This window comes from Leishmania mexicana, chromosome 26 (assembly GCF_000234665.1).
Source record: "Leishmania mexicana MHOM/GT/2001/U1103 complete genome, chromosome 26".
Lineage (NCBI taxonomy): Eukaryota > Euglenozoa > Kinetoplastea > Trypanosomatida > Trypanosomatidae > Leishmania > Leishmania mexicana.
Genome location: NC_018330.1, coordinates 233,859 through 261,312, shown reverse-complemented (window position 1 = coordinate 261,312; position 27,454 = coordinate 233,859). Strand labels below are relative to the sequence as shown.

Below are 27,454 nucleotides of genomic sequence, written 5' to 3'. Positions count from 1 at the left end.
TTAGATGCCTGCTAAAGCAGCACCGAGCCACCCCACACCCTCTTCCCTTCCCCGACTCCCTTGCTCGCTGCCCCTCTCTCCCATGTCGTCTCTCTTTCTCCTGCTCACTCTCTCCCTCTCCTTCTCCCTCTCCGCTACACACGCTGTGGCTCGTTGTGTGTGACTCGCTACGCCGCCGTCACATCGCCCCATCCTCGCGGCCTTCTTTCTCCCTCTTGAAGCACCGTTACTGTAGGAGGGGACGACATACACACATGGACGACGAGGACACAATTCGCGCGGCCAAGCTGCTGCGCGACGATGATGGGACCGACGGCAGCGGCTTGGACAGCGTCCGTGCTCCGGCAGCAGACCCGTCCGGATACTACGCCCGCCTCGGCGTTTCTCCAAAGGCAACGCAGCAGGATATACGCCGTGCGTTTCTGTTCCTCAGTCAGCGCTATCATACGGACAAGCACTCGAGTCAAGACGACACGGTGCAGAACTTGATGAACGAGCGCTTCCAAGAGCTGCAGGACGCCTACGTAGTGCTGTCCGACGAGCGGCAGCGCGCTGCGTATGACGCAGGCGGCGACACGGGGATCCAGCGGTTGGCCCTCGTCCCAGCCGGGCTTTACCGGCGCGAGGACATCTTGAACTACGTCTTGTCCCTCGACAGAGAAGCGCAGCTGCTGCGCACCGCACAGATGCTCTCGGCTACCTCGCAGACAACGGTGAGCTTCTCCACCGCCCACTTGTTCAGCTTCTCAGGGCCAAGCGAGAGCAATGACAGCAGCAGCAGCAGCCCCATCGAGGACGGCGACGACGCTGAGTCAAGCAACTACGGAGGCAGAGACGGCTCCGAAGATGAAAAGCCACCGTCTGAGCAGCCTCAGCCCGCCCCATCATCGCTCCACGAGCAGCGGACGGCGACGCGACCCATGACCGCGTCTGCCACCACTTCCTTCCCTGCTGGCGACGCCGCCACAGCAGCTCCATCATCACCCGCTCCTGCAGCAGCACCACTGCAGAGCGCGACACCGCCGGCGAATTCCACTGCGGCCAGCGAGGCTGAGGAATGCGCTCCCCCTGCCTCGGCTGCCGCGGTGCAGGCACAACTCACGGCCAAGGAAGTCATCATCAATGGCCAGCGTCAAATTGTGCTAATTCCGAACCAGGAGGTGCAGCAGCAACTCCGACAGCGCATGCGTGGGCTGGTCGCTGGGGAGGCGCCTGCACCGTCTCTCTCCGGCGGCAGCGGTGGTGCCGTGCCTCGAGCGGCGCCGCGACTGCGCCGCATGCCCGTGTCGCAAGCGCTCATGTTTGCCGTCGTGCCCAAGTCCATGACGTTCCGAAGCTCCTTCCAGCATCTCATCGCGCCGCGGCTCTCCGTCACCTTCCGCACGGACAGCACCTCACGGATGCAGAAGACAACTACAAGCCTCACTACCGCGGCGGAGTACCGCCCCGACGATGTGCGTACGTATGAAACGTCGCTGCGCATGGCCGTGCATGGGCTGAAGTGGTGCGTCATGCAGGCGCGTGCCCTGAACCCGCTGTGGACGCTCAAGACGAAGCTCACTCTATTGACGAACTCGGCGCTACTGCAGAAGCTGGAGCTCACCCTAACGCGCAAGATGTCGGCGACGGCGGAGCTGGAGAATGTGTTGGCCATGTCGCTCACCGAGCACGGCTACTTCCGCTCCAGCTTCAACGACTTCACGGAGGATGTGCAGCAGGGCCTCAGCACCTACATGGCGTTCCACAACATGTACGTCACCGCCTTCACCGGCAAGAAGGTCGTGCTGGGCGTGGACACAAAGGACCCCAAGCACCCGCCTGTGTACGGCCAGATGCAGTACTCCGTGAACTGCTCACCGCTCGCTGGGCAGTCGACCTTTGGCATTGAGGCCTGGTACTTGCCTTCAAAGACGCAGCGGTACGGCCTGGCCTTCACGGCAGTCGTGCCCTATGCTGTCAGTCCCATCGCACCACCGTTCTTCATCGTGCGAAGTGCGCAGTTCGCCGTTGTGAATCAGGTGTCCATCCTGTACGCCCGCGGCCGCCACCGCATCTCCGTCCCCATCATTGTCTTTATCTCACCCAAGGTGAGCCACGCGCTCATGTGGCTGTCCGCGCCACTGACGCTGTACCGCGTTGGATCAATGCTCTACCGACCCTACGCCCGCGCCAAGGCGATCCGGTACTACACCGAGCAGCGTAAGCTGCACATTACGGAGATGGACGTGGCGCGAGAGAGGGCTCGTATGGAACAGCTTGCCCTCGAGAGCCTGGTGTTGATGAGCCGCGCGAAGGAAGAGCGGAAGGGTGGCCTTGTTATTATCAACGCTCGCTACGGTGTGATTGAGCCTCAGTTCGCCGAGATCATGCCACCGGCGGTGAATCGCTCGCCGTCCGGGTGGTGGCCGTCGCAGATTATGGCTCATGTAGTGCAGCGTCTCGTCCAAGGGTGGATGCGGTGCTGCGGCACCGCTAAGGCTTCGTCGGAGGCCGAGGCTGACATGGAGGCGCGGCACAGCTCAATCCGCAGTGACGCCATCCCGCTGTCCATCGACGTCACTATCGCGATACAGAACCTGGTGCGTGACTCGGCGCTGACGCTTCCCGCAGGCACGAAGAGCTCACTGGTCGGTTTCTGCAACCCTGATCCGTACACGCCAGAGCTCCAGAGTCTGAAGATTGTGTACTGGTTTCGCAAGCGCAAGCACATGGCGGTGTTCAAGGATGACGAGGAAGTCGAGCTGCCGCAGCGAGAGCACCTCATCAAGTCTTGAGTGCCCCCCTCCCCCTATCCCTCTGTGTCTCCCTGCGTACCTAAGCGTGTGTATGTGTTTGACCGAGAAAATGGCCAATGACGGCGAGGGCCATGCCCGAGGCGGAAAAAAAAAGGTCACCTCTCTGGAGAGTCGGTCCCTGACTCCGGCACACGTGGAGCTCCAGCGCGCGCCTCACCCTGGGCGGCAGGAGCGCTGCAAGGTGTGCAATGGTAGACCTCCATGTTGTCGCCCCCCTCCCCTCTCCTCTCCCACGGCTTCCCCATCGAGCACCTGCGGCGAAGGTTATCGGTGCTGCCCCCAAATCCTCTGCGCGTAGCTACCGCTTGCCTTGTGGAGTGTGCGTGTACGTGGTTTGTTCACCCACGTGTGTATGTGTGCCACTCGTCGGCTGCATATCACGTTGTGCGTGTAGTTGGTTGTCTCATGGGCGAAGAGGAACAAGACGGACGAGAGCCTCGGCTGATGGCACACATGCTCGCGGTTCCATGGACGGGTGCCAAGACCAACGTGGCGCGGCTCGCAGCGGAATACGTGGATGCGTGTTCACATGCTTATTGAGCTTTGCACCTCTTAACTGGCGCGAGTAGTTGCGTCGGGGGCATCATACACGCGCAGCCATCGAAGGCTCAGAGGCGGGGTGGGGGAGGGAAGGTGAGCCGAGCGAGAGCCGCCAACCCCTTCCCTCTTCCTCACGAAGAAACGGCACACGCATGTGTATGTGTGCTTGAGTATGTTGTACGGTGCTCTGAGAGGCGATGGCACCACGGCGCAGTCTCGCATGTTCCACCGCATACGGTACACCTCTTCTCTCTCGCAGATCCAGGAGTGTGTGTGTGTGCCTCTTCTGGTGCGCCATCTTCTTCCCTTTGCTCCCTTGCCGCACCTCTCCCCCCTTTCCCTCGCTGTCGCATGTGGCGTATGCCGCCCCGCTTACCCTCTATGCTTCCCATACTCCCTCTCCTACACACCTTCACCCTCACCTTCATCTTCCCCTCCCCCTCCACACAGTCGTCCCCGCAAGAGTAGTTGACTACCCACTTGCTCCTCCCCTTCGGTGTCTCCTCCCTCCCTCCCCCCACACACACATACACCAGGCAAGACACTTGGAGAGAGAGGTCTCTTGGGCAAGCACAAAGGACAGGAGAGCGGAGCACAAAGCCGTGATTCCCTCTGGCTGCCGTTGCGCCTGTGGGTGTCTACGCCCAGCTGCGGAGGAGATCCGGTTGAGGGGCGCGCGGCGTTGTTGTACATGACTCGTTAGGCTTTCTCACGCCGACGCACACACACCCGCGCGACTTTTCGTCTTCCTCATCACAGACACTGAAGCCGACGAAGGGAAAGCGAAACGGAAAACTCCGTTGATGTCGTTTGCCTTCACCAGCCGCGTTGTTGTATTGTTCGCCCCTTCCCCCTCTCCCTCCCTCTGACGGACACAGATTCATCTGTCTTGGGCTCGTAAACCACGCACTTTCCCGTCTCCGCCCTACCCCTTCCCCTCATAGAGAGAGGAAAGACACAGAGTGAAGGCGGAGGGGGAGGTGGGGCATTCTGGGACTGTATCCTTCACGGTCTCCCTGCTCCCTTTCACAGTACCTACCTTTCCTGCTGTTGCCACGGGTGCACGATAACGTGTGCCAGCCTGTGATCTTTGTGTGTGTGGGTGGATGGGTGTGTCTGCGCGCGTGAGCCATGCTTCAGCGCAGTCTCTCGCGTTTCTTTGCCCACCTCGTCCGCGAGGTGGATACGGCTGGGTTTGTCGGCGACTTTCGCCGCCTGCACCACATTGGCGCCGCATCAACGCAAGCGAAGGCGAGGGAGGCGCGGCATGCTGCATGCAACGTGCTCTTCTGTGGCCACCACGGCACCGGCAAGCTGAACCTGCTGAAGGCGATAGGCCTCCAGTGCGAAAAGAAGGGGCAGCGGGTGGCCTTTGTTTCCGCAGACAACCAGCGGGCGGCGCGGCTGGATGGGTATCTGATCAACTTTTTCATCGGGATGCGTGTTAGCCGCGACGAGCTGCCCTCACAGGAGCAGTTGGAAGGCACCCTGGAGCGGCATGTGCGCCTTGTCGAGTCTACCTTTGCAAGCAGCCTTCCAAGCCTCTGCAACATCGATGTGCTGATACTCGATGCGCTCGAGCTTGTGCAGCCGACGGTGCTGCTCTCGATGGACGGGGTGGCGCGGCGGTTGCGTGGGCAGCCGAGCACGCCGTTCGGCGGGCTGCGTGTGTATGCCGCGGCCGACTTTTGGCGGCTGCCCGTCCACCCCACCAGCGACACCGGCGGCTACCTCTTCCAACTGGAGCAGTGGGAGGCGCTATTTCCGTTGCAGACGCTTCTGCACAAGTCCCACGTGCAGAAGGAGAAGGAGCTGCGGCGCTTGACCGAGCTGGCGTTCTATGGTGCACTGACGCTGCCGCAGATGAAGGAGCTGGAAGAGCTGTCGATGAAGGAGAAGCCGGAGTCGCGGCTCTTCTCCTGGTCGAGCTCCACGACGGAAGCAGAGAAGGGCACCGCGACAGCAAGGGGAGACGAAGACGAAGAGGGTGACATCGAGGAGGAGGACGTCATGAGCATCGCTCAGTGGACCAGCTTTCCGGGCGAGGCAGCGACTGCCGACTCGCCCGACGTGTCGGAGGGGGCGCTCGAGGCGACAAAGGATGACGAGGGGGAGGTCAACGATCCCGTCGCAGGCCAGGCGTCACTTACGTCCTCTTCCTCTGCGCTGGCGCTGCTAAACGACGACATGACGTCCAACTCGTTCGTCGCCACCCGCATGATGCTCCGCTTTCCTCGCCAGCCCGCCGTGAAGGAGATGCCGCTGCGCTACCGCCAACTCAAGCGGACAGAGATGGGGAACTTCCTCGTGAACATGCTTGTACACTCTTCCTCAGCGACGTCGGTCGGACTGGTCGACTCCCTCAGCGTCGACGTTGGTAGCCGGGTGCACCTCCTCCTCGATGGCCAGGAGCATTACGGCGTGCCTGGCGGCGCGGTTGGCGAGGTGATGCAGGTGGGGCCCCACTTCTTGTCCATCCACTTCCCTCGTGAGCACCGCACCGTTGACATTCCCCGCATGCGGGTGGTGTGCTACCACCCCTTCTACCCAGAGATCCGATACGAACTGCAGCAGTTCCCCGTGTTCCCACGCAAGCGTATCTGCCCGATGAACATACTAACCTATCCCCACGCGTTCTTTGTCAACCTCAACGGGCGCCGCATGGCGGACACGAACGACCTCGGCAACCTCCTCGCGCACCAGCGCAGCTTCGCGGACTTCACGATTCGAAACACGTCGGACTTCGCCAATCTTGATGGGATGGTGCACGAGCCAACACGCATCTACTACCACAAGATCAGCGGCAAGCCGATCAGCACCGCCAAAGAGCAGTGGTGCCGCAACTGCAAGCAGTTCGTGCCGACCGACTCTTTCTTCGAGCATTGGGCAACGTGCGTGCACTCGGTGCGCTGGTGCATCGATTGCAACCAGACCGTGTCCCTCGAGCTGCTGGGGCCGCACAGGGAGAAGCATCAAGTTGTGCTCTGCCTGGACTGCGGCAGGCCGGTGGAGTGGCGGCACTGGGAGGGCCACCGGCTCTCCTGCGGACCCATGATGCGCGAGGTCAGCGTGGACAATCAGTTTATCCCGCTGCGAACGCGTCAGCTGGCATTGGAGATGGGCCTCGACAAGCGCGACCTTCACACGGTGGCCTCCATCACCAAGAGCAGTTTGCCGAAACCGAGGGAGGGGGTCCTCTAAGGACAGGGACGGGGAGGCAAACAACGAGCACCCACCCTCTGGTGCGCGTGTGCGTCTCTCTGTGCACCTGTGCGCATGCGGAAACGCACGCCATGAAGTTTGCTGTAGCGGCAAGAGAGAGGCAGCGAGAGAAAGAAGGGGGAGGGGGGCGGCGGAGGCGGCGGCGGCGTTGTCTTTCGACGAAGTGCGCAAGGGCTTCAGCGCGTGTCTCTCTCTCGATGCTCCTCTCCTCACGTGTGTGTGTATGTGTGTGTGCGGCGGTGTATATCACAGACCAGAAGTAGTCACCCTACAGGGAAAAAGATGGTCGCGCGAGCGAGCGAGAGAGAGAGGTAAGGAAGCGGGTCTGTGCGTGAGCACGGGGATACAGGTGAGGCGGTGGAAGGGCAGGGTGCAAACCCCGCGACGCACTCGCCCCCCCTCCCCCAAACAAAAGTGGCTGAGAGACGGGGCTCCAACGTTTCACCCGCGTTGCACAATATGGCGATGGTCGCGGGGTAGGCGAGCGAGGACAGTGCAGTGATGTAGCAACCGTTCCTTTGTACGGAGCCGCCATCTGCTCTTTCTCTTCGTCTCTATCGCTCACGCCCACACACGCGGGTGGGGACGCGCCTAAGCAGCCCTCCTCCCTTCCCAGAGGTCGCCTGCCCTCTTCCTCCTCTCCTCGCCTTCCCCCACAGCCATCGTCAAGGGTCACTCTCACCACGGCGACGGTGGCACCGCGCATGCTGGGGTGGTGCTTACTCGTATCATATATAGCGTAAGTGCGTTCTGCACTGTGCCCTCCTCTTCTCTCTCGCAATGTGCATCACTTTGCCCCCTCCCCCTCCCCCTCTTCCATCTCTCTCCCTCTCTCTGCGTCTTGTGCGTGTCTGCATGCCTCTGTGTGCCTGTGCGCTTCGGACGGATGGCAGCAGCCGGGCAGAGGGAGGAACCCAGTCGCGACGCACATCGTCTCAAAACGAGAACAGAGGCGAGGGGGCACCGGCGCACCTGTGCACACAGCGGGGGAAGCGTGTTTGTGCGGCCCTCTGGGTGGGCTTGGCTTGTGAAGGGTGCAAAGCAGGCGCTTCAGCAGCACGCCGTTGGCCACTCCTCCGTTTCCACCACCGCAGAGATGTGCCCACACGGCCTCCGCGGCGCCGATGCGCGATTTCGGCCGTTCCTGTCCAGCAGCCTCGATGAGTACCTAAAACGCTATTGGGCAATTGTCTTCACGGTTGGCTCTCAAGTAATCGACACGGGTCACATGCGCCACTACTTATCCTGGTATGCCACCCGTCTCAAGGTCGTGGAGCTCGACCACCACATCCACGCCATCTCGCTGCGCGAGCAGCTCATCACCAAAGCCGGCACACCGGCCCTCCCGCTTCTCTTCGTGAACCAGAAGCTTGTAGGCACCATCGCCGACGTGCGCAGTTACGAGGAGCGCCGTCTGCTCAAGGACATTGTGCAGTTTGGTTTTCAGTGGAAGACCGGTGCCGCACTGGACTGTGCTCCGCAGCCACTGAACACCCTTCCCTCCCCCTACGGCGACACAGAGCTCTTTCGTGGGCGCTACCGTGGCGCTCCCGTAGCGCGGCCAGTTGTGCAGCTGCCTCAGCTGCATCCACATCGGCGCCAGGATGACTGAAAGGAAGGGGGGGTCGGGACAGCGCTAACGCGTCTTACGCGTCGCCTCGGCCAACCTTCCCGTGCTCGTCTCGATAAGGCGCACTGCGCACTCCTCCTTCACGATGCCCCCTCCCCACCTCTCCTTTTTCCTTCCCTCTGGAGCACGTCTCCCACCCCTGTACCTCGCACCTCCGTCCTTTGAGACCTTGGTGTTTGAGGCCACCGCATCTCCCTTCACGCACACGCCCCCGCACGTTTCTGCGCGTGCGCACGTCTGACTCCGCGTAATCTGATAAGCCTCACCGTTGCTCACCTTCTTCCCTTCCTCTCTCCGTATGGGGAGCTCGACAGAGATATACGCACGCCTACGACGCGCACACTATGACCGATATCTTGATCACAGGAGGTGCACTTCAACGACGTTCGTCGGCGTGTGCATGCACGTACCTGAGCTTGTGCGAGAGAGGGGCATGATTACCCCTTGTCTATCGCCTAGTACTTCCCCGCCCCCGCCCCCCCGTCCACCGACCTTTTTCTGTCTCCTCTCCACCGCTCTCCCACTGTGGCACACGCGCACACATAGGCGCAGGTGTGCTGTCTGCCACTGGGCTGCTTCCCACGGGTACTGGCTTGTGATGCTGCGGCTGTTGCTAGTGCCCTGCTCTCCTCCCTCTCTACTCTCATACCCTCTGCTTTCCTTCACCTCTTTGTGCCTTCTCTCTCCCTAGTTCGCTGTGTACGCCGGCCGCTACTGCTTCCTGCGCCGCATTCGCACCAGTACACTGCGCAGCGCATGGAGGCACATCATCGGCAGCAGCAGGAGCAGCACTGCTGCGAGGCCTTAGCTGCAGAGGAGACGGCGGAGGGAGACGGGCAGCGTCGAGTGGACGCTTCGGAGCACCACCCCAGTGTTCGCTTCTACCGTGGCATGTGGAGCCTCACTCAGCTAACGGATCCTGTCTTCGACGACGCCATCTCAAGTATCGATGGTAGCAACGGGGACAAAGCTCTCTCTTCTCCGGAATCCTCGACGCCAGCCGAGCTACCTTTCGGCAGCTCGTCGCCTCTGTCTCGCGGCTCGCCACTCTCGGTGGTCGGCCTTCATCAGACACTTCTCCCCCCAGCAGCCGTGAACGGGCTCGGCGATGTGGCGGACGAGAGCTACGCTGTGCAGCTGGCGTCGTCTCACGGGCTTGAGTTTCTGCGCCTCCACTGGCACGTACTACTACCGTTGCTCTTCCCTTGTTGCCGCTGGGGTGACGAGGCGGACGCGACTGACCCCGCCGTCTCGTGTTCTGGTCGAGACAACAGCAGCGGCAAGTGTAGCTCACACGTGCGGCAAAGCTTTTCCGGCGCTGGGGAAGAGGCATCATCACCTGTTGAGAGTTCCTGCTCTGCCTCCGAGTTGTACGAGCTGCTGCTCCGCCGCCCCCTACTGGAGAGCGATCTCGCCATTGTCCGAGAACCTGGACTGATGGATCGCGTCTACTACAGCTATGTGGTACTGCTCCGCTTCTTCGGATGGCGCGTGCACGAGGAGGAGCGTGGCCTGCTGGACCGCCATCGTGCCTGGCAGGAGCGGTACGCGCTGCTGGAGCTCTACCGGACGTCCACCGCCGCCGCCGCAACTACCGAGCTCGCCACAGGCCCAACTGCTGCAGGGCCGTGCAGCCATGTCGACGGCAACGACGTCAAGGGCAACAGCGCTCATCAAGCACGACGCGCTCTCCCACCACCACCTCCCACTTACCACTCCTTCAACTTTTACGAGTCGGGTGTTCCACGTGTGCTGCGCAGCCTTCTCGACATTGGCTTTCTGCGCCTGGCTGTGCGGCTTGTGGAGTTTCTCTTGGAGGAGATGGGCTACGGCCGTCTTCTATTCCTGCTGCCGCTGGTTGAGGCCACCTTGCTCCCGATACTCGTTCAGCGGCCGCACGTCGAGTCAAGCCACAAGACGCGGCTGAAGAAGCGACTGCATAGGCTCACTCACAGCGACTCAGATTAGGGAGGACGGGTGTGGCGGGAGAAGGCCGCAGCCATTGTTGGCTCGAGGGGCGAGAGAGCGGCATTATACCGATTGCCCATACGCAGACCGTTGTCATTCTCTGTGTACGTGTGCCTTCCCTTGTGTGCTCTGCCCACTCATACTGAGCTCCCTTCGCCCCCCCCTCTGCATCTGCAGCCAACGACCGAGTTATCAACACGGCGGAGCTGCACGGTATGCGCGTATGTGTTGCTGCACACACACACACACACACAGGAAAAGATGAAAATATCACAGCACTTGGCGTTGGGAGCAACGGGCAGAGAAATGGCCGCACGTGTGCGCGTGCGCGCATGAAGGCGTTGTGTGAGCCAGGGGTGGCGAAAGTTTCATCACGCTTTCCTGTATACGTGTGTGTGTGAAGATCAGTGCTGTCTCCCACTCTTTGTGCAAGGCGGTGAAGGGGGAGGGATGTGACAGAGGTGCCGACTCCCGGGCGTAGGAGTGTTGGCGTCGGGGGTTTCATCGGGGGGAGGGGGAGATGGGCAACGGCGCCAAGTGGCTAGAAGCTGGGGTGGGGGTGGGGTGCAAGAATGGCGCCGTGGCGTGGCGCTACTCGGCATCTATTCCTCTGCCTCTCGCCTCATGCCGCACCGCCCGCTGCACGTGCTCTCATGGCCCTTCCCCACTCCCCCGCCTTTTCTACTGCGAGTACAAGCGCACGCACAGCCATGTCCGCCGGTACGTCTTCCTCTGCTACTCACTCGTGCGCATGCCTTCTCTCTCTCGCCTTTCTTCTTTGTGCGTGTATGGGTGGGGAGGCGCTTCACCACGTACACACGTGCACGCACACAAGTTAAAAGACGGGCAGGCACACATTTGTATTCCTACAAGCAAAGACCTTCTTTCTCAGTCGTCTGCTGCCCTCCTCCTCCCCCCGTCCCCGTAACTGGCTGTGAGCAGCGCACTCATCGCCCGCTGTCACTCCACCAACAGAATCGCCAATTCACAGCGTTGAGCTTTCGCTATATCGTCTCCTGCCCGCCCCACCGCTCCGTCACATGTCTGTTAGTGCTGCTTGTCTTGTTGTTGCTTCATGCATACCTTTTGCACTGCTTGCTTTCGCCACGACTCATCCGCTGTAGCTTACACTCCAGGTAGCGGCCATACATCCCCTCGCCACCCTAGCCCATCGTACTCCTTCCTAGGGAGTGAGGGAGAGCGTGCAGAAGCCGAGGAAGCCTACACATACACGCACGCACGCATACACCATCATGCACCGCCACATCTTTCGTCGCAGCACCGCACTGCTGCAAATGGGCACTCCAAGCATGGGCGGAATGCCGGGGATGCCACCAGGGATGGGGGTTCCCGGTGCCAACAGCTCGGTCGGGCCGTCGTCCCGCTTGCCGAACCGCCCGGGAAAGACGGTGAGCTACCAGAACGCAATCAAGATGGAAGCGGAGAGGCGCCGAAAGCTGGAGGAGGACACGCGTAGCCGCTACTATGTCGTCAAGGAGGACACCTGGGAGAAGCGGGGAGGCGGGCGGGTGATCGGCATCGACCTCGGCACCACAAACAGCTGTATCTGCTACATTGACACCGCAACGAGGCGGCCGAAGATCATCCCGTCGCCAACGGGGTCGTGGGTGTACCCGACGGCCATCACCTTCGACAAGAATCACCAGATTCGCATGTTCGGCGAGGAGGCACGCGCCTGTGCGCGCACGAGCGCCAGCGCGACACTCTGCAGTGGCAAGCGGCTCATCGGTCGCGGCTTTGGCGAGCTTGGTCGCGTGCAATCGAACTTGTCCAAGACAAACATTTTGACGGTGAACGAGAAGGGCGAGGTGGCGGTGGAGATCATGGGGCGCACGTACACAGTTGTGCACATCATTGCCATGTTCCTGCGCTACCTGAAGAGCGAAGCTGAGAAGTTCTTGGGCGAGGAAGTGCAGCTGGCCGTGGTAAGCGTGCCGGCGTACTTTACACCGCAACAAAAGGTGGCCACCGAAGACGCGGCGCTCTGTGCGGGCTTTGACGTGCTGGAGATCATTGACGAGCCGTCGGCCGCGTGCCTGGCGTACACGGTGCTGGAAGAGCTCAAGCGCGAGGAGAGGGATGGGCAGCGACGTGCGGCGGTCAGTCCACCTGGATCTGCCACCGCTACCGCTGCCTCCGCAGCGCAAGCGAGCAGTAGCGGTGGCAACCCCGAGGCGGTGGCGGCCGCGTCCTCGTCCTCTACTCCTGAAGCGGACGCATACGGCAACAAGCGCTACGTGCGCTCTCTCGTCTTTGACCTGGGTGGCGGCACACTCGACTGTGCCATCATGGAGCACGACCGCTACCGGCAAATGTTCAACCTCGTCGCCACACACGGGGACCCCATGCTGGGAGGCAATGACTGGGACACGGTTCTCTCCCAGCACTTCGCCAAGCAGTTCGAGAGCAAGTGGCGCGTGCCGATTGAAGAAGAGGAGGGCAACGTTGGCCAAGGCGTCGCGGCCTTCCGAAACTTAATCCTAGAGGCGGAGAAGGCGAAGATACACTTCACCCACTCCACCGAGACCTACTACGGCTACAACCGCGCCTTCCACTTTTCCGACAAGCTGCGCGACATTGTGCCGCTGGAGGCGACCCTCACGCATGAGGAGTATGTCACCCTCACCCGCCCGCTGCGCGTCCGCTGCCTGCAGTGCATCGAGAAGCTGTTCAAGCACACCGGCTACACCGCTGCGGACATCGACAACATCCTGCTGGTCGGCGCCATGACCCGTGACCCGCCCATCCGCCACCTGCTCGAGGAGTACTTCGGGAAGAAGGTGGTGCAGGAGGACACGTGCCCGGCTGACTACGCCGTCGCGCTCGGTGCCGGCATCCGTGGTGGGATGCTGCAGGGCAGCTTTCCGGAGCTCACAGCCAACACCCGCTTCGTCAGTGGCACGGTGCAGTCACTGCGCGAGGGCGGCGGCATCGTCCGCCGGCTGTGGCGCTATCTCAAGCTCATGACGAGCACCGTGAACCCTAACGCGATTGGCACGCGATGGCGCGGTCGTGCCAAGGGGCTCTCTGATGATGAGATCGCGAACTACGCGAAGGAGCTGGTGGAGTTCGAGGCCACGTGCGCACGTCGACTGCTGCTCGAGCGGGCCGAGAGCGAGGCGAACTTTGTCATGCGCCGAGTCACGGCCGACTCAAATCGCAAGCAGGGCATGCAGGAAAAGCGGATTATGCAGCTCAGTGAGCAGCTGAAGTTCTGGCAGTACATGGTGCACAACTTTCACGACCACGAGGAGGAGCTGCTGCGTGTTGTGAAGGAGCTGCAGGAGGCGCTGAACGAGCTGGATGGACTCGCGACGGACAACGTGGCAGGCCTGACGAAGGCAGGCACCATTGACTTCTCCAAGACACTTGCGCGGACGCTGCGCGGCGTGTCCGGTACGGCGGCGGCGAAGGGGGATGACAACGAGACCAGCGACGACTGCACGGAACACGCCGCGGCAAAAACAGTGGAGAAGCCGTCGGCTACCAGAGACACAGAGACACAGGCGAGTGGCGCGGCGCCGAACACAGCGGCAGGCCCCAAGATTCTGCGCCGCCGTGCCCCCCTGCCAGCAGCCTCCAGCGCCGCCCAGGAGCTTGTCGAGGCGGGGCATCCAGCGCTGATGAACGCGGATGTCGAGGTGTCCGAGTCTGCCCGCAATTCGTTCCTGCAGGCTCAGGTCGAGGAACGGGCGTGGCATGAGCCGCCAGCGCCGCCAGGTGAGCAGGGTTCGTGGACGGAGGTGAAGGCCGCCGTTGACGCAGGCGAAGTTGTGGGCGAGCCAGTGCCATTGAGGGACCTGCTCCGGCCCATGACGATGATCGAGATGAAGGTGGCCCTGCAGACGCACTACCCTGTCGACGATCCGCCGTCCGCCGAGCACATCGCGAAGAGAGACGTGGCGGTTGACCTGCAGACCATGACCATCACGGAGGGGGCGGTGGATATGGCACAGCTGCAGGCCGACCTGGACGCCGCGGCGCAGACAGCGGTGGAGCAGGCGAAGGAGGAGGAGAGGCTGATGCAGGAGCGACAGAAGGAGATGTCGGCTCGCCTGTTTCGTTGAGGGGAGAGAGATGGAAAGGGGCACGGGTGGGAAGAGGGAGCGGCAAGGGAGTGAGGGGGAGCACATTGGCTCCGCCTGTGCTCTGACAGGTGTGTTGGGGGACTGCTATGGGCAAGTCTGAGAATGGCGCACCCACACACGCACACCCACACACACACACACACACACCTCTGTGCCTCTCTCGTTGTGTGCGCCTCCGTTTCTTTTCCCTTTGTCCCTCTTTCCCTCTGCGTGCCTCAGTCAGCCAGTCACCGTGTCGCAGGGGGCGAAGGACGCACCAACTGAGCAACGGCGTCGGCCCTGCGGCCGACGCCGATGCGGGGTGCGGGGCGGGCGGCGGAGGACCGACTGCCGCGTATGTGAGCCTGCATGCGGGTGTTGCTGTGAGGACCGACAAACAAAAGGCGTTTTCTTTTTACGCACGAGGGTGTCCCCCCTCTCTCTCCTCTCCCCACTCCGCTTGCGAGTTGTTGTACACGTCACTCACTCACTCTCTCTGCGTGTGTGCGTGTGCTCTCGTCCTTTTTCCCGCCGAGGTGTTGGCCGGGTAATGATGGATGACGCATGCGGATGCACGGTGATGCGTTTCTGGCACACCAGACGTGTGCAGGCAGACGTACGTTGAGGTGTTGTACAAACAATTCGGTGTAATTGTAGCGAGGAGATGTGCACGGGGGGTGAGGCGTTGAGGAAGCCACCACTGCTGCTGAGGTGCTTGAACCTCATCAGGTGGAGGGAAACGGGCAGCAACGGCGTCGTCCAAGGCACTCGCTCTAGCTCGCATCTCCGTGGCCGTCGCTGCGCCTTGTACGCTACATGCCCTTGCTTTCGACCTCACCCTGCTTCTCTGACCCACGCTCGTTCTCGGATTTGAAGCCAATGACTCGATGCAGGCGTCGGGGAAGGGGCTGGTGAGCGGTGCGTGCGTGTGTGTGTGTGCTGGTTGGGGCGAGGCACCCTTTCTCCTCGGACGCTTCTCTTGCCCATCGCTTGGTCCTCATCTACCTCTTCCCTCTTCCCTCCCTCGCTCTCTGTTGTCTCGCCGTCTTTTCATTGCCGATGCGCCTATGCGACACACTCCCACCCGTGTATCCGCTCCCCGTGCTGGCGCGCACTAACACACACCGCCGCGACCAACACTCCCTTCTCTTCCTTCGCTCACTCCTTCCCGTGTGTGCGCATTCATCGTGCAGTCACCCCGGTTAGAGTGAAAGCATCGGCCCATCATGCCCGCTGACAAGAGCTACGCGCTGAAGCAGGTGCAGACCTTCGGCAAGAAGAAGACGGCAATCGCCGTGGCCACGGTCACCAAGGCTGCCCAGTGCAACATCAAGGTGAACGGTGTGCCGCTGCAGCAGATCCTGCCCGATACGCTGCGCGCGAAGATCATGGAGGCCATCACCGTGGTGGGATCCAAGTACTACTCGCGGCTGCGCATCGACGTGGCGGTGCACGGTGGTGGTCAGGTGTCGCAGGCGTACGCCGCGCGCCAGGCGATCGCGAAGGGCCTCGTTGCGTTCTTTCAGAAGTACCACAACGAGGTGGAGAAGGCCGCGCTGAAGGACAAGTTCCTGGCGTACGACAAGTTCCTGCTGATCGCCGATCCCCGCCGCTGCGAGCCGAAGAAGTGGGGTCGCCACTCTGCCCGCACGCGCTTCACCAAGTCCTACCGGTAAGCTCGTGTGCGTCTGGGGGCTGCATGTGCGTGCGCATGTGCACGTGTCTGACTGCTTGCCCGTGTGCGGCGGATCCGTCGATGCTGCACGGACAGGGCACAACGCATCGCCACTGACGCGGGCACACAAACACCTGCACACACGTGCACCCCGCACGCTCCGTAGGCTGTGGAGGGCGCACGTGCATGGTAGCCATCATGACTGGGCTTTTCTATGCGTCTGTGCTGCGCGAACGCGTGCGTGTGTCATCGGATCCGTGTCCTGTAAGCCGTGAGCCGGATGCACCGCTCCGCACCCCATCTTCGCACAGACGGTCAACTGGGTGCCACTCGCAGACCGTCAGTCGGCCGGCTACGTGTGGCCTCTCTTTTATTTTCCTTTCCCTGGCATCATTTTTGGTCCGCACATGAACACATCATACAGCCGTCTATAAAGCCCCCCCCCCACACACATGCGCCTACGCGCGTGATGCACGTGTGTGTGTGTGTGTATCTGCGACGGAGGCGTGCGCTGGCCTAGACGTCAGTGGCTCCGTGCAGCATGCGCCATCCCTTTCATTAGTCGTGTTGCTCCCCTCTTCGGCGGTTGTGCCGCGGTGGGCAGCGGATAGGTGTATGGGGACGCGGTGGCGGTGAGAGAGACGGCTGTGGAGGAGGCAAGCAGAGAGGGTGTGTGTGAGCTGGAGGTGTGGGAGTTTAGCGGCGGTGGTGCGCGGCGGCATTCGTCCCTCACTGATCATGATCTAGAAGACTCGTGGTGCTTTCCCGCCCCGTCCCTCTGCACCTCTCCGGCTCACGCGCTTCCCTCTAGTTACTGCCACGGGCTGTGTGTGGGGAGGCTGCACGCCCCGCCCACCCCCTCCCCCCACGTCACGTAGCCCGGCTGCCTCTCCCCACGTTATTCTGATGCCTCTTTCCCTCGCGCTGCGGACTGCTGACCCGCCTGTATCACTTCTTCGCATGCCTCTCCTCCCGCCTCCGCCATCGATTCACGCGACCACCGCGATCGTCTCCTTGCCTTTCTCTGCATCTCTTGCCGGGCGTGCTCGTACTCGCCCACACGAACGCGCGAACATGCACATGGGCATCTCTCCAACTCAGATATTTTCGCTTTCGGCCCATCATGCCCGCTGACAAGAGCTACGCGCTGAAGCAGGTGCAGACCTTCGGCAAGAAGAAGACGGCAATCGCCGTGGCCACGGTCACCAAGGCTGCCCAGTGCAACATCAAGGTGAACGGTGTGCCGCTGCAGCAGATCCTGCCCGATACGCTGCGCGCGAAGATCATGGAGGCCATCACCGTGGTGGGATCCAAGTACTACTCGCGGCTGCGCATCGACGTGGCGGTGCACGGTGGTGGTCAGGTGTCGCAGGCGTACGCCGCGCGCCAGGCGATCGCGAAGGGCCTCGTTGCGTTCTTTCAGAAGTACCACAACGAGGTGGAGAAGGCCGCGCTGAAGGACAAGTTCCTGGCGTACGACAAGTTCCTGCTGATCGCCGATCCCCGCCGCTGCGAGCCGAAGAAGTGGGGTCGCCACTCTGCCCGCACGCGCTTCACCAAGTCCTACCGGTAAGCTCGTGTGCGTCTGGGGGCTGCATGTGCGTGCGCATGTGCACGTGTCTGGCTGCTTGCCCGTGTGCGGCGGATCCGTCGATGCTGCACGGACAGGGCACAACGCATCGCCACTGACGCGGGCACACACACGAAGTCCGCAGTCACTCGCGCAGTTTCAGCCCTCACATGCGTGCATCAAGCCCTCGCCATTGTTGGTGTTTTGCGCACGTGTGTGGCAGCTATGTGGACACTAGAGCGCCGTGCGCCGTGCGCGCGCAGGCACCTCTTCCTCCCTCTGTGGGTGAGCATCGAAGGACTGTCGGTGAGCTGCCGTCACTTTCTGCGAAGACAAGGAAAGATGGAGGGGAAGGGGGGAGACGGGGATGGAGACACGGTGAGAGGTGTGCTCGGCGTGAGAACCGTCCAGTGTACGGCACACACATACGTGCATCCATATACCTCGACCGAGTGGTGGTGGACAGTGGTCGTTGTACCGCGTGTCGCGGTGTATGAGCGGGTATGCAAGCAAGTGTGTGTGTGTGTGTGTGTCTGTGGCTGCGTACCACGCGCACCGTTTGTGTGCTGGAGCACCTCTCCCTCCCGCCCTCTCTCCCCCCACCCTCCCCTCTTCCGTCGCCCAGCGTCGTCCTCTCCCCGTGGTCTCTCTGGCTCTTTGTTTTCTTTATTTCCTCATTTGAAAACGCCAAAAACACCAACATCCACCGAAGAGGTCACAGCACGGATGCCAGCAGGGGAGAACGCGCACGCACACGGCTGCACTCAGGCACTCGCCCGCCCCGATCCTCCCTGTCTTCTTGTTGAGATGTGTCGAGAAGAGTAGGATGGCGGACGCGGATGCGCGTGTGCCGTGGCCAAGGGAGACTTGGGACAACGAAGCAACACGTGCAGAAAGGGTGCGGGCTGCACATATGTGGACCTTCCCCATGCTAGCCCTTCGCTCGCGCGGCGCTCCTGTATGTCTGTGTGTGTGTGCGGGCATCTCTGCGTGGGTGTGCCGTGGACACACACTGGTCGCTCTGCGCCTACGGTGACCCCCTGCAACGTCCCATGCTAATCGTTGATGCTGCCTTGGCCTCCCCCTCCCCTCCCCTCCTCTTCCTTCCACTCCACACCCACGCGCACACATCTTTTTCTCTCTCCGTATCTCTCTCAGCTCGCTTGATCTTTGCGCCTCCGCTTTTCCTTTGCGCGTGACGGCGGCCCACAGTGGTGCCGTTGTTCGTCTTGGTTGCTTCCCGATCACCACGCACACAACGCCCGCGCACGAAGCGAGGGAGGCGCACGCACATCCAGGGAGGGAGAGCACAGAACTCCTCAAGGGTGTGCAAGACGGTCAGCGCTGTGACGAAGACACGATTGGACTTGCTCATCTCAGCACTCACCATCTGTCTCTTGGTGAATTAGCCCGTGGCGCGCTGATTGGCCTTGGCACACACACACACACACACACACATACACGCATAGAACACCGCACAGAGTCTGAAATACCCGCGTACCAACGCACCAACACGCCGACGTCGCATCCCTCGGCCTGTGCAGGGTTGCTTCCAGGATACAGAACACAAAAGTGCACCGAGCGCCAGTGTACACGGGCGACAGTTTTCCGCAGTAAAAGGAGCTGCGGTCTGTGTGTGTGTGTGAGGGAGAGCGAAAGGGAAAGATGCTGAATATTACATGTATCGGCACTGTCGTGCAAACCTCGACCCACCATGGCGTAATGTTTGGAAAGCCGGTCATTTACCCGGACGGCTACACGATGGAGCGCGCTGTCTTCTCGTCCTCGCAACAGCCTGCAGCGCAGGCACCAAAGGTCACTTTCGCCTACAAGGCGCCGTCCACCACCTCGGCGGTGGTTTTGAAGGATGAGCCGTACTTCACAGCAACCATCCGCTGGGTGAGTGGGCAGCCCACCTTCACTATTACACGCAGCGACACCCCCACGGACAAGACATACACAGACAGCAAGTCCGCCACGACCGCCTGGCGCAAAGCGCTCGAGGATGCCGTAAAGGACTTCCCTGGCCGGCAAGCCCAACTGCCAGTGCCAGCTGACCCCAAGTCGAAGTTGCAGGTGAACGGGATTCGACTGTATGGCCTGCACTTGAAAGATGTCCACGATGAGCTGTTAGCGTTGCCAGGAGGTCAAGCCGCTTTGGACGCTGCCGCTGCTTCTGCTGCAGCACGGGCGACCTCGACCGTAACAGCTGTCGCGGCGGAACTTGACGCACGCAGCACGAGTCTTCTCTCCTCTCATGGGTCCCGGTCCCAGTCCCGGTCCCAGTCCCAGACAAAGACACAGCCCCGTCACACCACCTCGCCAACGCCGAAGAGCACCTCCAAGCAACCCGCCGAGGCACACAGTAGCGCACGCTCCAGCAAGAGACGAACTGATCCCAGCCGTCGCGCTTCGGTGGACAAGGATGCATCACCGGCGGCATCCACGGCAGGTGTGAGCGCCACAGTCATCATTGGCAGTCAGCCCTTGACGGATGGAGCGGCGATAATCCCAGAGAAGAGGCGGCGGACGCGCAGGCCGAAAGGCCTCGACGAGGCTACCGCCACGCCAGAGTCTATCGCCGCGATCGGTGGAGAGACGGCGGCCATCATGACTGCTGCCCCGGTAAAGCGGCGGCGCACGTCCAGCAAGAAAAGTTTGGAGACCGCGCGTGCACTGGCGGTGGCGCCAGCACCGGTGGCCGTTACTGTGGTGTGCCCGGACTGCGGTTCGGGTGACACGCCGTTCTGCGCCACGACAGGAAAGCCGCACGCTGGGGCGGTGCAGCGCGAGAACCGCCAGCGAGGGGAGGTTCACCTGCCCGGTGCAGCCCGCAAGCTTCGGCGACGCGTGTCAAAGCAGCCCCTGGGGGCTCACGCAGCGGCAGGCGCAGGCGGTGAGGTGAAGGCGGTGATCGTGACCGGGGCAGAAGACGACGGCAGCGCTGTCGACGCAGGGAACGTGGCTGCTGCTGCCAGGAATCCCCGTCGGAAGCGTCTGCGTGCTGACAATGAGGCGAAGCAGACATCTGGGGACGGCCCCGGTGCGTCCGCTGACGGTACGAAGGAGAAGCCGACTCGCGCTCGTCGGGCACGCAAGACGAAGGATGGGGCCGCTGCCGCAGCACCGTCTTCGGAGTCATTGGCGGAGGGCACCACGGTCATCAGGGGTGACACCGCCGTTGTCTCTCCTGTCGCAGTGGTGGTGGAAGCGCCACCTGTTCCGGCCGAGGAGCCGGCGTACACGTACCCGCCGCTGCGCCCCCCGCTCACCCTTCGCGAGCACCACAAGGCGGCCCACCTACTGCAAGAGAGCTGGAAGGTGCAGTACGGAGACGGACCAGTGCTGCCGGCGGCCGTGGCGGCGGTGCCGCTCGCACTCGTGCCGGCAAAGCGCGTGGCAGCGGCCGGAGCGAATCGCCGGCGAAAAGGCCACGGTGGGGCCGCGGTTGGCGGCGCTGGCGGCGAGGAGGGTAAGCAATCCGATGATGACGAGGACGGAGGGGAGGAGGAGACCGGTGGTGCGCGCTCGAAGGACGGAGACGAAGACGGCGATGCCAACGTCGACAAGGACACCACAAAGAGCGGACTTAGCAGCGCCGTTGGCAGTCCGACATCAACTGCCGTTGCTGCTGTGGCGGTCCCGACGATGGTGCACCCTCTGGAGGTGACGCAGCTGGCCACCAGTGTTGCCGGTAAGCGGCTTTCGCGGTTCCTGGTGCAGTACACAAGCGAGCGCACTTTCTTCGACTTGCTGAAGAACTCCTCGTCCGCGGCGGACGGCAGTGCGGGAAGGAAAACACCTAAGCGGCCAGCGCAGCAGACGTCGGCTGGTGGCGACGCCGGTGCCGGAGGTGAGGGGGACGGGAAGGCGCACACAATAGCGAACGATGGCGATGAAAAGCATGTTGTGGAAGTGTCAGGAGCATCGCCAACAGGGGAGCAGCAAGCTTCAGTCATGCGCGAGGCGGACATTGTCGACGGCGCAGTGTCATCCGCCGCCACCGCATCCTCGTGAGCGAGCGGTGTAGTGAAGTGCGCCGTGCTAGCGGTACTGGCGATGGTGGCACACCTGCCGTCTTCGCCCCATTCACTTACTCGTTGGTGTCTACACAAAGGCGCGCGTGTATATGCAGGCCCGATAAGGACGCGCTGAATGCCCTGTGCCGTGCTATCCACGGTCTCTGAGCCGCCGTCCGCGTCTGCAATGCTTGCTAGAAAGCATCGCTGCTGGAGTGGATGCGTCGTTTCACTCGGCAAGCTACATCAGTCCCAGATGGCACGGTACCGCCGCCGTTCGAGCACCCCTACGACGCCGTGGCGGAGGGGGTGCAGCATTGGTACTTTCTGGAGGACTACGTCTACGAGCGGTTTCGGTGAATGGACCATGACGCAGAGGTCGTTGCTGGGGTCTTCGAAAAGCGTGCACAGCGATGTGACTCACGCCAGAACCCGCGAAGTCGTGCAGGGGACGTCGCTGTTACCGTCTGTGTGACGGTGCGGGCAGGGGCTCTGTGTATCTTACGGAGGCATCCTCAGATGTCCGGGGTTGAGGCGCGGCCACACAGCCGCTTCCGCCTCACGAACCCGCGCGCATATGACGGCAGCACTGCTGGCGCAGAGGTGGCCTCCTTTTCCATTGACTGTCGCCCCCCCCCCCACACACACCAGCACGTGTCGCTGCGCCACCGCTCCTGACACTCCCGCTTACAATGTGTGCCGCTGGCGAGGTGCGTTTTGAAACGAGGTCGCTGTTGGAGCGATCCCTCATCCGGCATACAGGGAGGGAGAGAGCGTCGTTAGCATGTGGCCCCTCCCCACCTCGTCCACTGCGGTTGTGTGGGTGCACTCCCGTGAGCACCGTGCCCTCAACCCATAAGACATGACTGAAATACGTGAAGGAGGGTGACGGAGCCGGAGGGAGAGAGTGGTGGGTGCCGGAGAGAGATGAAAACACGTACTGCCTGCTCTTCCCCTCCCTCCCTCCCTCACGCCCCTTCCGCTCTCCCGATGCTTTCCGAAGATGAACACGCACGGAATGGGGCGGCACATGACCAAAGCGGCGGTGGTGCGTTGCGACACCGCTACTGAAGGACGGACCGACAGAGCGCGACGAGGACGGCAGCAGCGACCTTTACAGGAGCGCGGCCTTCCCTTTTCGCTGCTGGAGGAGAGGGGGAGGAGGAGCCTCCTTCTCCCCCTCTCCTCCCGTGTGCCTCACCGCCTCTTGCAGGGTTGGCTGCAGTGGCGAGACACGAAGGGCGGGTGAGATAGATAGAGAGGAGCGCGTGTCAAATGAGTCGCCGCGGTGCAATGCTCCAACGACCGACAAGACAAGCGGGGCCGGCCTATAACATCAGCCGCGCCTCCCCCTCCTCCATGTCTTCTCTACCTCCATCCATCCACACGTGCACATCTTACTCCGCTCCCCTTCCTGCGCCTCTTTGTTACCCCGCACGCACACGCGAGCCAGTGCCACACATTTAGCCGCCGAGAAGGGGGTACTCTTGCGCGTGTGTGCGTGCGTGTGTGTGTGTGTGTGGGCGTCTGCTTTGTTGCTTAATACCAAGCGGGAGAGACAGACAGACAGAGGGAGAGACGGACACCGTGTGGTTGATCAACTGCCCCCCCCCCTCCCCACCCGCACCCGCGTACACGTCACTTGACGCACCTCGTGGCACGCACTCACGGCACACATACGTACACCTACAACGCCTCCGCTGCTCGCCACTTCTCTCTCTCTCTCTCTGTGTGTGTGTGTGTGTGGGTGTGTCTCCCCCTCCCCCGTCTCTTTTCCCCGATGCGGGGTGTGCTGGCGCGTACCGCATGTCGGCTCACCTCCCTCCAGAAAGGGACGCGGCTAGCTGATGTCTACCAGCTCCTCATCACCAAGAAGCCGGTCGAGTACGACTATGTTGCCGTCGACGTGAACGCCTTTGTCGGCAGCGCCATGCGCATAACAAAGAACATGTCACCAGAGCAGCGTCGAAATAAGGAGGCGTCGCGGCACGTCCTCAACGCCATCATGCAGATGCTGCGCCGCGTGGTGTGCCGTCACTCTCTTCTCCTCGCCTTTGATGGCCCGGATACGTTGGCGAAGGCGTACAAGCTTCGCACCACATTGCCAACACGGCGACTTGACATGCAAATTCAGCGCCTCCCCGGTGGTGTTCTCATGCGCGCGGTGGAGGATCGCATAGTCAAGACGATGCCGTTGGGGCGCGGGCTGATTCCCGGAGAGGTGGTCGTCTCCGGTGTCAACGTGGAGGGCCCCGTGGAGCGAAAGGTGACGGCATGGGCTCTCGACTTGGCGTGCCGCGACGGGGCGCAGCACACCTCCAAGTCTCTCTGCATCATCGGAGCAGGGGAGCTGTGGATGAGCGTGCTCGCTCTCACGCCGTACTTTCAAGGTACGAACATCGTGCATGGATCGTCCGACTTGCGCCACATGTCGCTCAACGACTGCCTAACGTGGCTCCAGCTCGGCGACGACCTGCTGACCGGCGATGCACGGGTCATCACGGCAGTGCGGACAGATGCGCTGCTGCTGTATCTGCTGTGCCACGGCTGCTCCACAACAGACCTCTCGCCGCTGTCTGGCTCGAACTTCACGGTTCTCATGGAGGCATACCACACTCGACGCCGCGAAGCCGCAGCAACCGCCGGTGCGGCGGCCGGGGCACCGATCTTTCAGCTCCTCCGCGAGCAGCTGAATGGTGGCCTGGTGCTTGACGTGCAGGCGTTGTACCTACTCTTCGTGGCGGAAAAGGACGTGGCAGAAACGGTCCAGTCGCTGGCGGCGCTTGTCGTGCCGGCGAAGGATGAGAGCCCACACACGGCGCCGCTGAGGACCTTCTCCATGCCGCTCTCCACTTCAGGCGGCAGTGCATCAGAGGAGCAGATGCGCGACGCTAACGCGCTGGACATGTTGCACAGCAGCTATCTGAGCCACCTGCTCAATTCTCATCACCTCTTCTCCCATGGTGAAATGCTCGGTCGGTCTCGTGTGCCGGCCTACATGGAGGCGGAGGTGAGGATGGGGAGCCTTGGCCGCAGCGGCGCCGCGGGTGTCCGCGCCAGCGTGGTCGCCGTGGGGGATTGGACCCGCTTTCTGCTCCGCTGTCTCCAACGCGGGGGGCGCTACGCTTTCGCCAGTGACGCAGGCGGTGAGCTGAGCTACAACACCTCGAAGTGCGCACCATCCGCTACGACGGCTGCCGATGTGAGTGCCGCGTCGTCATCCACCGCTCCCGGCACGGCCGCGTACTACCCTTTCTGGTCCTCCGCGCAGCCGCTGACGGCAGCCGAGTACACCATCCTTAGCACCTCGAATTCGGGCATCCTCGATCCGCTACTAGCAGATTACATGCCGGGAGTGATGCCGGCGCTACGGTCGGAGCTGCCGCGGGCGCTCACGTCTGTGCAGGCAAACCTCCATGAGCTTCGCAGCTCACTGCAGCACTTCTTCGCGCGCGCAGCGGCTGATCGGCCGCACCCGTCTCTGTGCCTGGCACCGTCCTACCACTGGTGCCACAACGAGAAGAACAAGGTGTGGTCAATGCGATACGTGGACTTGGGCGTGGTCGCAAGGCAGCAGGGTGTCCGTCACGCGCGCAGCCTGCTGCCTGGCATGGGCATGGAGCAGGAAACGCCGAAGGAGGGCGCCGTGGTATATGACGCCGAATCACAAACGTGGACCTCACAGCCACGCAACTTCGCTGTATTCACAGCGTCGGAGCATGTGCATGTCCACAGGCCGTCGTCTTCATTCATGGCAGCCACGACTGTGACTTCCGCGGATGCGGCCGAGGTGCCCACGCTGAGGGTGCTCACATGGAACGTCATGTTCGATCGGTACAGCAACCAGCCTACCCCACTCGGTATGCCGGGCATCGACTGGTGCAGCCCGAAGCGGTACCCTGTCCTGGCAAAGCTCATCGACGCCGAGGACGCCGATGTGGTGGGGATGCAGGAAGTGGAGCGGCCGTTTGCTGAGTATCTCGCTGCGCAGCCGTGGTGCCGCGAGCGGTACATCATGTCCTGCAGTCCGCAGAGCCCCATTTTGGATCCGTGGGGCGTGCTGCTACTTGTGCGCCGCGGCGGGCGGTGGCCACTGCAGCAGCTGAAACACCTGAATGTGCCGGCGTGGCCAGGCCACGTCTCCCTTATGCCTGTGGCTACGCTGGATTTGAGTGCTGCCGCCGCCCACAGCGACGACAGTGGCACCGGCGGTGGCGGCTCAGCCGGAAAGAGCGGCAGCAGAAAACTTGCAGCGTTGCCGCGGGTGGTGAACGTTTGCTCCATGCACTTGCTGGCGCCGTTTGTGAAGGTGAACGAGGTGGCCCGCACGGGTCAGGATCAGGCTCTGCGGCATGCGCTGACGCGGCAGCTGCATGGCGACACGCTCGTGATGGGTGACTTCAACGACTGGCCGAGCAACGAGTTCCTCATGCCGCCGGAGTCGCGGTACGTGGAGTGCTGGCCGATCATTCACCCCGGTGACTACGGGAAAACAATGGACGAGTCGAACACCTTCTGCAAGCTGAAGATTGAAGAAATCTTCTTTGGCCGCTCGGACAAGGTTTTCCTCCGGACAGGTACCGCCACAGCCGCGGGCCTCACCCGAGGCGTGCTGAGGCCAGTGGAGGCGCATCTAGTGGGAACCCGGAGCGTCAATGCCGAAAACGGCAATCAAGAAGCACCGGCGTATCTGTTCCCGTCTGACCACTACGGCGTCAGCATGCAGTTCGAAGTCCTGTGACCGGCATGTTCCGTGTGCGTGTGTGTGTCTGTCTGCAGTGGTGGCCCAGAGGGGAGAGGAGCGGGGGGAGGGGGCGCTGGTTTGATGTGTGTGTGTGTGTCTTACCTGTGCTTGGGTGTGGTCGCTCTGTCCTTCGTCTCTGCTTCTCCCCTCCCCCTGCTCCATCTCCTGTGGGTTAAGAAGGCACGAGGCGGAGGGGGGGCATCCCTCGTGCCGTATCGCTGCAGCCCCGTTTGTGTTTGGCGTTGGGCTGCGCTTAGCAGGGAACCCTTCCCTCCTCCCCCCTTCCCTCACCAAGAGAGAAACAGTTGTGTGTACCAAAGCAGTGGCCCTGCAGGTGTGTAAGCGTGAGGGGGACCTCCCTCTCAGGGCGATCGAGAGCGACACAGGGAGGGCGGCGATTGGTGGTGCGGCTCTCTGAGGTCCAGGTATGTGTGTGCGTGGGTGCGTGCGATGCTGTGGGTGTGCGGGAGCACGGAGACAGAGATGTGAAAACGCCAACTCCGCCTCGCTCACTCCACACCCCCTTCACACATCCCCCCCTCCCCCTGTTCACACTCGCTCTGTAGCTCAGCCGCGTCCGGCGAGCCGCCTTCCCTTGTTTCTAGTGACGCCCTCCTTTTCCTCTCCCACCTCTGTGTGTCATGCTGCCATTGCGTGTCAAGAGCGGGACGGCAGTGTCGATCATCCACCTCATCAGCGATCAACCCCCCACCCCCCACCCATCATACACATACACCCCAAAGGGAGGTGAGCACGTCATTCACGCAGGCACGCACGCATTCCTCGCGCAAATCTCGATCAGAGCGTAGCACACCGATCTTGGCGGGGCGCTAGCCGGTGTGCAGCTGCACGGATAGGGTGTCCCTCTCCACGCCTCCCCTCTGCCCCTTCACTCTTGCTGTTCCACAGCATCCAATGTGGCGGACCTCTCTGCCTTCCCTTTTCGCCGTTCGTGCTGTGTGGCCCGCCAGTTCATGCAGCTGCAGCACAACAGCAGCAGGTGAATACCGCTCAGTGTGTGCACGCACCGGAAGCAGCTTTGCCCTTCGTAGTGCCATCTGCAGCAACAGCAGCAACGGCGTCCATGTGTGCACTCCGCTGTGGGTGAGCTCTCGGCGCCTGTCCGCCTCCGCGTGGCGACTGGCACCGGAGATACGTGCTGGAGACGGCGGAGAGGACCCCTTTGCGTTCGAGTTCGACCCC

The 27,454-nt window shown here is 62.1% G+C and overlaps 9 protein-coding genes across 9 annotated transcripts; all 9 read left to right on the top strand.

Annotated features, from left to right (window-relative positions):
- Positions 1 to 254: 254 nt before the first annotated feature.
- LMXM_26_0940 (conserved hypothetical protein) lies at positions 255 to 2,774 on the top strand (the record flags this gene model as incomplete). The annotated part of the gene is made up of 1 exon (XM_003876345.1): positions 255 to 2,774. One exon carries the CDS (start codon positions 255 to 257, stop codon positions 2,772 to 2,774), a length of 2,520 nt encoding a protein of 839 aa, XP_003876394.1.
- A 1,692-nt stretch (positions 2,775 to 4,466) lies between these two features.
- Positions 4,467 to 6,536, top strand: LMXM_26_0930 (conserved hypothetical protein; the record flags this gene model as incomplete). The annotated part of the gene is made up of 1 exon (XM_003876344.1): positions 4,467 to 6,536. The coding sequence occupies one exon, from the start codon at positions 4,467 to 4,469 to the stop codon at positions 6,534 to 6,536; it is 2,070 nt and encodes a 689-aa protein (XP_003876393.1).
- Positions 6,537 to 7,653: 1,117 nt separating this feature from the next.
- On the top strand, positions 7,654 to 8,169 carry LMXM_26_0920 (conserved hypothetical protein; the record flags this gene model as incomplete). The annotated part of the gene is made up of 1 exon (XM_003876343.1): positions 7,654 to 8,169. The coding sequence occupies one exon, from the start codon at positions 7,654 to 7,656 to the stop codon at positions 8,167 to 8,169; it is 516 nt and encodes a 171-aa protein (XP_003876392.1).
- Positions 8,170 to 8,943: 774 nt separating this feature from the next.
- Positions 8,944 to 10,155, top strand: LMXM_26_0910 (conserved hypothetical protein; the record flags this gene model as incomplete). Its single annotated transcript, XM_003876342.1, has 1 exon — positions 8,944 to 10,155. The coding sequence occupies one exon, from the start codon at positions 8,944 to 8,946 to the stop codon at positions 10,153 to 10,155; it is 1,212 nt and encodes a 403-aa protein (XP_003876391.1).
- Positions 10,156 to 11,408: 1,253 nt separating this feature from the next.
- On the top strand, positions 11,409 to 14,243 carry LMXM_26_0900 (chaperone protein-like protein; the record flags this gene model as incomplete). Its single annotated transcript, XM_003876341.1, has 1 exon — positions 11,409 to 14,243. The coding sequence occupies one exon, from the start codon at positions 11,409 to 11,411 to the stop codon at positions 14,241 to 14,243; it is 2,835 nt and encodes a 944-aa protein (XP_003876390.1).
- Positions 14,244 to 15,469: 1,226 nt separating this feature from the next.
- Positions 15,470 to 15,919, top strand: LMXM_26_0890 (putative 40S ribosomal protein S16; the record flags this gene model as incomplete). The annotated part of the gene is made up of 1 exon (XM_003876340.1): positions 15,470 to 15,919. One exon carries the CDS (start codon positions 15,470 to 15,472, stop codon positions 15,917 to 15,919), a length of 450 nt encoding a protein of 149 aa, XP_003876389.1.
- Positions 15,920 to 17,041: 1,122 nt separating this feature from the next.
- Positions 17,042 to 17,491, top strand: LMXM_26_0880 (putative 40S ribosomal protein S16; the record flags this gene model as incomplete). Its single annotated transcript, XM_003876339.1, has 1 exon — positions 17,042 to 17,491. The coding sequence occupies one exon, from the start codon at positions 17,042 to 17,044 to the stop codon at positions 17,489 to 17,491; it is 450 nt and encodes a 149-aa protein (XP_003876388.1).
- Positions 17,492 to 19,153: 1,662 nt separating this feature from the next.
- On the top strand, positions 19,154 to 21,505 carry LMXM_26_0870 (conserved hypothetical protein; the record flags this gene model as incomplete). The annotated part of the gene is made up of 1 exon (XM_003876338.1): positions 19,154 to 21,505. One exon carries the CDS (start codon positions 19,154 to 19,156, stop codon positions 21,503 to 21,505), a length of 2,352 nt encoding a protein of 783 aa, XP_003876387.1.
- A 1,782-nt stretch (positions 21,506 to 23,287) lies between these two features.
- On the top strand, positions 23,288 to 26,248 carry LMXM_26_0860 (putative RNA-editing complex protein MP100; the record flags this gene model as incomplete). The annotated part of the gene is made up of 1 exon (XM_003876337.1): positions 23,288 to 26,248. One exon carries the CDS (start codon positions 23,288 to 23,290, stop codon positions 26,246 to 26,248), a length of 2,961 nt encoding a protein of 986 aa, XP_003876386.1.
- Positions 26,249 to 27,454: the final 1,206 nt, after the last annotated feature.